The sequence below is a fragment of the Brassica napus genome, chromosome C4, assembly GCF_020379485.1.
Source record: "Brassica napus cultivar Da-Ae chromosome C4, Da-Ae, whole genome shotgun sequence".
In the NCBI taxonomy this organism is placed as follows: domain Eukaryota; kingdom Viridiplantae; phylum Streptophyta; class Magnoliopsida; order Brassicales; family Brassicaceae; genus Brassica; species Brassica napus.
In genome coordinates, this window is record NC_063447.1 from 62,102,330 (window position 1) to 62,110,922 (window position 8,593).

General features: G+C 33.1%; 2 protein-coding genes across 2 annotated transcripts; both read right to left on the minus strand.

The window, feature by feature from the left end:
* Positions 1–1,472: 1,472 nt before the first annotated feature.
* Positions 1,473–4,063, minus strand: LOC106395058 (cytochrome P450 76C4-like). The gene is made up of 3 exons (XM_013835588.3): positions 3,615–4,063; positions 2,658–3,165; positions 1,473–2,162 (listed from the first exon to the last, which is right to left on the minus strand). Exons 1-3 carry the CDS (start codon positions 4,004–4,006, stop codon positions 1,563–1,565), a joined length of 1,500 nt encoding a protein of 499 aa, XP_013691042.1. The 5' UTR covers positions 4,007–4,063; the 3' UTR covers positions 1,473–1,562.
* A 1,513-nt stretch (positions 4,064–5,576) lies between these two features.
* On the minus strand, positions 5,577–8,129 carry LOC106392053 (cytochrome P450 76C4). Its single transcript, XM_013832832.3, has 3 exons — positions 7,714–8,129; positions 6,867–7,389; positions 5,577–6,299 (listed from the first exon to the last, which is right to left on the minus strand). The coding sequence occupies exons 1-3, from the start codon at positions 8,106–8,108 to the stop codon at positions 5,682–5,684; spliced, it is 1,536 nt and encodes a 511-aa protein (XP_013688286.1). The 5' UTR covers positions 8,109–8,129; the 3' UTR covers positions 5,577–5,681.
* Positions 8,130–8,593: the final 464 nt, after the last annotated feature.

The following is an 8,593-nucleotide window of genomic DNA, read 5'->3' on the forward strand; positions in this document are numbered from 1 at the left end:
CTTATTGATTAATAGCAGTTAATGCATTTGTTTGACCATGCATATGCATATCACAAGGTAATTAATTGTTTTGGACTATAAGGGGATTATTGGGCAAAAAATTCTTGAGGAATTATTAAATTTTGAGATTCCGTTGTTATTGGTTTGTAAATTTTTAAAATCTAAATAGAATTCATTGTTATTGGAAAAGTTTAGTTTTCATTGATTTTAAGATTCTATTAAAATCTATTGTTATTGGGATATAAATTTTCTTTGTTTTTACTCATAGTACTCAACTTTGAGAATATCATCTATACCCATAAGATTTTTGAAATCAATATAATAAAATACACTCATATACAAAAACTCAAATTGAAGATTGAAATAATATACAAATCACAACTTTAACATAATACAATTCACAACTTAAAAACATAGAAAAAAATATTAAAAATTTAAAATAAAAATTGTAAAAATAGTTTTAAAAATCACTTTCGAATTTTTTAGAAAAAAATTTCAAAAATAATAATTCAAAATTGTTTTACAAAAATTCAAATTTAAAACATATATTTCGAAATTATATAAAAAATATTTTTATTATTTATTATTTATATATCTATAAAGTAAAAAGTAGAAATTAAAATTTTTGGTCATTTTATTTTTTGAAATCTTTTTTGTGAGAAAAGCTTTTTTAAAGTTGTTTAAGAATTGCCTTAATTGAAATGACTTTTTTCCATTTTTTTCTACCACCATTAATTTCTTACTTTAAAAGTTAATAACAATCAATAGAATTATATAAACAAGTAATGAAAATCTATATAAAAGTATTTGATAAAATTTGTTAAATCTAGTTAACTTGTAAAATCATCTCAACTATTAAAATCATCAAATTCCACAGAAATTCATGTTCCAATATAATGAATTTTCTTTTGTGTTAATATGGTTTTTTTTAATACTTTTTTTTGTCATCTTGTTAATATGGTATTAAACCCAAAAAATGAATACTCGAGGCGTTAAAACCTAGAAGTATTTTTTTTTTGTAACTTGGCTTAACCTAGAAGTATTTTGATCTTTACATTTTTGTTTACTTATATTTTTTTGGCTCTAAAATTGACAGATAGTAAGTATAAATTTGTGTTACCATATATATGCTTGTATCTGTGAAGGTTTTCAACATAATTGTTTCTGGAAAATTAAAATATGATAACGTAGTTTTATGCTTAGCTGACTATAAGAAGCTTCATCACCAAGTTATGACAAGTTATAGCGTAGTGTCCACCGTAGAAACTTTCGTGGACGTTTTCTCTTCGTTTTGACCAACGAAGTACATACTGGTCACTGAGATCCAAGATAACAGCGACACCACACCTAGGCTGTTTATCAAATAGGGACAGTCATCAGCGTTTTCATCTTCAGTTTGGTAATTAAGTTGTTGACGTTTTACTTTTTGAGTTGTGGTGGTCATATTTTTTTCTTTTTGAATATAATGGTGGTCATATTGGATTACAATACAAAAACAAACTATTAAATTTCTTAAATACATATAAACATTATTAACCAAAAACACTATTACAAATGTTTAGTTAGTGGCGATTCGTTTTAACCGGAACCGCATTTAAAGAGTTGGCCTTGTGCAAACTAATACCAAAGGTTTCATCCATGTCGATGGTGTTTGGAAGCTTCCAGTCAAAGGAGTAAAGAAGAGAAACAAGCATAAGAGATACCATGTTCACAGCCAAAGGCAATCCCGGACAAATTCTTCTCCCAGCCCCAAACGGTGTTAACTCATAATCTTTACCTTTCACATCAGTTTCTTTCCCCAAAAACCTCTCTGGCTCGAACTGGGCCGGGTTCTCCCACACGTCCGGGTCTCGTCCTATGGCCCATACGTTCACCAAAACCTGAGCATTTTTAGGCACAAGGTATCCAAAAATCTCTACATCTGTTTCGGCTTTTCGCGGAAGAAGAAGAGGAACAGGTGGGTGCAAACGGAGAGTTTCTTTCAAAACCGCTTGTAAATATGGAAACTCTGAAATATTAGGCTCTTGAACCAACCCATCTTGGCCTATCATACGTTCGATCTCGGCCTGAGCTTTGGCCATCGTTATAGGGTTAGCAAGTAACTCTGCCATTGCCCATTCTAGGGTACTAGAGCTTGTGTCCGTGCCTGCTACAAACATATCCTGACATATACTCACATATTAGTGATCTCTACATTTAAGACATCTAAAAAAATTATGCGAATCCAACTCAAAACTTTCCTCTAAAATGTTTGAACTTAATGAAAGCATCATACTTGACATATCCATCTATGATTTGTTGAAATACTATAAATCAATAAATTTTTATAACATTAAAAAATTAATACTCTCTCCGTTCCTTAAAATACATATTCTAGAAAAAAAATTTGTTTCTAAAAAATTCATTTTTTACATTTTCAATGCATGTTTTATTAACTAATTGTAAATTTTAAAAATCTTAATTGTACGAATTAATTTTTTATTGGCTTAAAATTGTGGAAAAAAGATAAATACAAAAAATTATGCAAATTTACTGTGTTTTATTAAAATGTGTGAAAAAACTAGAATATGAATTTTTTAGGAACAGATGGATGGAGTATATTGATATCGATTCACTATCCTAAAAAACTTGATTATATGAATGTTGGTAGGACTTACCAAGAGAAGGTGTTCAATATCATTATTGTCCGGTTCTGCTTCATCAAGAAGCGCATCCAAAAAATCGCTAGTGGAAGCTTCTTTTGGATTTTTCCTCAATGATTTTTCCGCTGTTTTAGTATCGATGAACCCTCGGAAAACCTTGAACAACTTCCCTGTACACAACGTCATCTTCTTGCTAGTACCTTGCAGATCAAGGGCCCCAAGAAATGGGAAGAAGTTAGCTAGGTCTGGGCTCCCAGCAGCTTCCATGACTCCAATAATTGAGTCATGAAATCCATTGGATTTTCCCGAGCCATAGCTACTGATATCAACCGAGAATAGAATGTTCGATATGATATTAAGAGTTGCGATGAAAGATGCTCGAGAAATATCAACAGCTTCTTCTCTCTTGCTGCTTTCATCCATGAACTTCACAAGCTCTTGTACCTTTTTCATACGCAGAGCTTTAGTGGCTTCAATACGCTGCGGCGAGAACAGGTGAGTCACCGACAGTTTTCTCAATAGTCTGAAACAAAACATAAAAACAATTTGATTACTGTCTTAGGGTCTTTGTTGCGTTTGATTTTAATGTTTACATATTAATCTCTCCGTTTTATACATATACATGTTCTGGAAAATTTTGTTTCAAGTTTTATATGTATTTTAATAGATTGTAAACTTCTAAATCGTATTTATTAGGTATTCTATTGGTTTAAAATTTTAGGAAATAACTAATTACATAAATGAAAGATTTATAATCAACACTTAATATTTTTGTTTCTAAACCTCAAAACATAAGGAGACTGAGAGTTAAAACTTCTATCTTCTTAAATGTAAATAAATAATCTAACTACTAAAAGCCAACGAAAAATACAACTATATATGCATTTGATCGAAACAATTAATCTTTATTAGCCAACTTGAGAAAAAAATAAGCAAAAACCTACATAGAAAATAATCAATAGTAAAAAGTACCTCCAACGAGCGGACGACGGATGAATCCACGCGACGGAAACTTTGTGGTGATTGATGGACCGTACCGCGTTAGGAGACATACGGCCAGACAAGATGTGGTCGTGTGTTCTTAGAACCTCTCTTGCAGCTTCTGATGAAGTTATTATCACTGTGTTTAAACGTCCAAACTTTAGTCGCATAATTGGTCCATATGTTCTCGAGAGGTCCGAGAATGAACGGTGAGGGAGTTTGCCGACTTGGTGAATGTTACCTATGATCGGTAACCGTGGAGGTCCAGGCGGTAGCATGGCGGATCCGGTAGAGTTCCATTGGATTCTTACCGTGATAAAGATAAAGAAACATGATAGGATAAGGCAAAAGGGCAAGACCAGATTTTCTGAGACAAGTTCCATCTTTGTTTTCTCAGTTGATAGAAACAACAAAAAGCTATATAGATATATCTCTCTTTTTTTTTGTGAATTAAAGGTATATCATATTTCTACTTTCTACTGTTGGTAGTTGACCACCGAAATGGATATTATATTATACATCAGCTACTGAGGTACAGCAACGAAAATAAGTTAAATGAATTTTGTTAGAAAACTATATGTATCTTATTACTAAATTACAGTATGTGGCATTTGGGTGATTACTGGGTGCATGTTAGTTTTGTAATTCGTATTAAATTAATAGAGTAGCAGTTAGCTATTTGTGCCACCATGCGTATCTCGACCTAATCAATTAATGAGGCATCAAATCCCAAGAGAGGGAGAGAAAGTTTAAATTTAAAATTTAAAATTTAAAAAATTATTTAAAATTTAATGTTATTAAACTTGACATTTCATAAAATACTCTAAAATTTACCTTTTATTAAAAATATTCTAAATTATGACTTTCGTAAGTTTTTCATTAGTTTCAGATTATTTAGATAGTGTTTTTAGCTATGAAAAAAAAAATTAAAGTTTTAAATGAAGCTTTAAAGTGTTTTAACAAAAATCATAGTAGATTTATCAATTCATCTAAAAATTTAATAAAATTAGTTCACTTCCATTTCTTGATTAAATACATCACCTAGATTTTTCCAATTAACAGTTTTAATTACATTATAAAACTGGATTTTATTTAGTTGAATTAATTTTAACTAGTTAAAAACTGTGTGGTTAACAATATATCGGCTAAAATCATAGTCTATGGATAGTTAAATTTATAACTATCGATTAATATGGAAAAAAAAGTTTGTTACTTTCAATTCAGAAAGAAATAAATTTACAATTTTCGGCTCATATAAATCTAACACTAGGATATGATAGTTCCAATAGTGAAATAGATCGTGAAATATATTGAACAAACTTCTTTCATCATGATGACAATTTTTTTTTTGAAATTTTTGAAGATACATTAAATAAGAGAATCCTCCATGGCTGAATCATGGCGTAGTGTCCATGTTACTCTAGGCAAAGGAATGGATTTTCAATTAAAAGGCGATAGTGAGCAATTACAACAGATCTATAAAGATCTGCAAAGCTACCGGACGGACAGTGCAACCGTTGTAATTGCATAATGACGAAGAATTATATATTTGTCCTCGTATTACTTACACTCAAGTACTCAACTATACTAAATTCCAGAAATTATATCCTATCATTCCATATATAACTTTTAGTTGTTACCAGTTACGCCTTTAGTGTAGTGTAAATTATATTAGTTGAAGATCAACATCTTCCTCGGTGGGGGGCCTAGGTAAGACTAAAGTGAACGACGCCGTTTTGGAGCTTTCAGTAACCTGAATGGAGAATAAAAAGAAAGCACCACTGGTGCGTAACACAAAGGCAATTCTGAGTTCTTCGTCGCACACCAAACTTTAATGTGTGGACATTTGAGTCTATCAGATTATTTTACATGAATTTTGGTTTTGACTACATGAATTTTGGTTGTGACTTACAGTGTTCTATTACATCGAACCCCATTTTTGTAAGGTTTCTATAATTTGAAATTATTTTTTAATTTAACTTATAGTGTGCCATGAATAGCATGATTTCTGAAATTATTACAAGTACTAAACAAGAGAAAATATAGCAATAGTAACGGTCAACTAATGACGCGTTTCTTGACAGGCACAGCATGTAAGGCATTGGTCTTATGCAATGTGAGGCCGAAGCTCTCGTCCATATCCAAGTCCTCAGAAGCCACGCCGTTTGGAAGCTTCCAGTCAAATGAATAGAGAAGGGAAGCAAGCATGAGATGCACTGTCTTCACAGCCAAAGGCAATCCAGGACAAATTCGTCGTCCAGCCCCAAACGGTGTAAGCTCATAGTCTCTGCCTTTCACATCAGTATCTTTCCCCAAAAATCTTTCTGGTTCGAACCGGTTTGGATTCTCCCACGTACTCGGGTCTCGTCCTACAGCCCACACATTCACCAAAACCTGAGTGTCTTTAGGCACAAGAAATCCAAGAATCTCCACATCTGTTTCTGCTTTTCGTGGGAGGAGAAGCGGAGCAGGTGGATGGAGACGGAAAGTTTCTTTAACTACAGCTTGTAAATATGGAAGTTGTGAGATATCAGACTCTTGGACGACACCATTTTGGCCTATCACACTGTCGATCTCGTCTTGAACTTTTGTCATTGCTTTTGGATTTTGGAGTAGTTCTGTCATTGCCCATTCTACGGTACTGGAGTTTGTGTCCGTGCCGGCTGAAAATAGGTCCTGACAGATAGATGCACATACTTAAATTCAGATATACTAAAAGTGCAATTTCCTACACAATTATAAGAATAAATGGTGGAATTTGATACATTGTAAAATAATTTCGATTTTAAGAGAAAAATAGTGGAGGCCAATTCCACTTATTCTGCTAAACAGAATGACTGAATTTGCAAAGATTTTTTTTTTGAAATAATTGTTTCTCTACTATTTAGTAGATGAATTAGTTTCTAAACAAAAGTATTCCTCTTTCATCTTTGATTCTTTATTCCACTTATTTGTTCCACTAATTCCTCTATTAATAACCTTTTTTTTTTCTCCAAGCTATAATATAGATTTCAGTTATTCTAAATTTTCATTTCATTGAAATTTTTAATAAATTACTTCGGCATACATATTCCATTAGGAAACTGATGTGTTTGAATATGAAGCTTGATTAAAAGAAATAGCATCTCCAAACCAATTTGGCACCAAGATGATTTATCTTGAGTGTGGATTATGATTATATATCCGAATCTTTTGTAATGTTCATTCATGTGACCATATCATGCAAAATAAGAGAAGACTTACGAGAAGAAGGTGTTCAGTCTGATACATGTTTAGCTCAGCTTCATCTCCTTGGTTGAGATCAATAAGCGCATCCAGAAAATCCTTGCTCGAAACATCTTTATTCTCCGTCTGCAATGAGTTTCCCTTGATTCGATCATCGTACAATCTTCTGAAAGCCCTAAACAACCTCTCCGAGCAGTCCTTGAACTTCTTTCTAGTACCTTGCACGTCAAAAAATCTCATAAATGGGAAAAAGTTAGCAAGTTCTGTATTTCCTGCAGATTCCATGACACCAATCACCATGTCCTGGAAGTCACTGGACTTCCTGGAGTCGTAGTTACCGAGGTCGATTGAAAACAAAATATTCGAAATAATATTGAGGGCTGTGACGAAGGATGCACGAGAAATGTCAACAGCTTCTTCTCTATCACTGCATTCACTCACGAAGTTGATTAGTTCTTGCACCTTCTTCATCCGTAGAGCTTGGGTGGCCTCGATACGCTGTGGTGAGAACAGATGCGTAACTGATATTTTTCTCAACAGCCTGAAAAATATAACATGATTTTTTAATCAAACACACAAATCTATTGGTTCTGTTAAAAACGGAAAACGAATATGATATTTTGGTAATGGCCATATAGCTCAGTTGGTAAAGCATATGACAAATAAAAAGACTACAATTAGGAAAAGAAAAAAAAAACTTAGCGCGGTTACCTCAAACCACTTAGACCGATGTTTCATCAGTCCTAGCTACTGGATTTGAGTTCAAGTCTAGTGCTACGTTTTATTAGGAGAACGATTTTACAATATTTGGATTTTATCGACAGTCTTATCTAGTTGATAGATAAGAAAAAAAACAATGAGTTACCTCCAAAGAGGAGACGACGGATGAAGCCAAGCGACGGAAAAAGAATGATGATCAATGGATCGTACGGCTTCATTCCAGTAGCGGCCAGACAAGATTTGGTCGTGCGTTCGTAGAACCTCTCTTGCAGCGTTTGGTGAAGCTATAACAACTGTGTTTAGACATCCAAGCTTAATACTCATTACTGGTCCATATGTTTTCGAGAGGTGTGCAAATGAGCGGTGTGGGTTCTTTCCAACAAGGTGCATGTTTCCGATGATGGGTAACCTTGGAGGTCCTGGAGGCAGCGTTGCGGCACCACGAGAGCTCCTTCGGGATCTGACGGTGGTGAAGATAAGGAAACATGATAAGATAAAGCAAAAGAAAAGAAACAGAGCTTGTCCTGAGATGATGTCCATCAGTGTGTTCTCAAATGATAATAAAACTACACAAATATAATCACTACTAGGGTCGGCCCGCCCGTAGAGCGTAATATTAGTTAATTTGATATTCACTAAATGTTCGAGTTGAAATTTGTTTTAAGATTCAAAATTTTGGTTATCTATTATGTGTTACTTATTAGTATGCGGTGGTATAGTTGTTTTTCGATTATTCTTGCTTTGGTATTGTATCAAATTAACTAATTGTCCAACTCATAATTATAGATGTACAAATGTGGATTTGTGATAAAGTTTGATGACAATACTGTTTTTTCTTTTTAATTCTTATTCATAGTGGAGTGTGCATGTGTCAGAAAGAGGCATATAACAACTTTTATGTTTTTGCGTATGGATTTTAAATATATATTATTTTGTATAATGCATACTTGCTCTACAGCATTTGCTTGTAAACTAAAAAAACTGTTTTCTATATTTTTAAAAGAGAAAATATTTAGTCTATAATA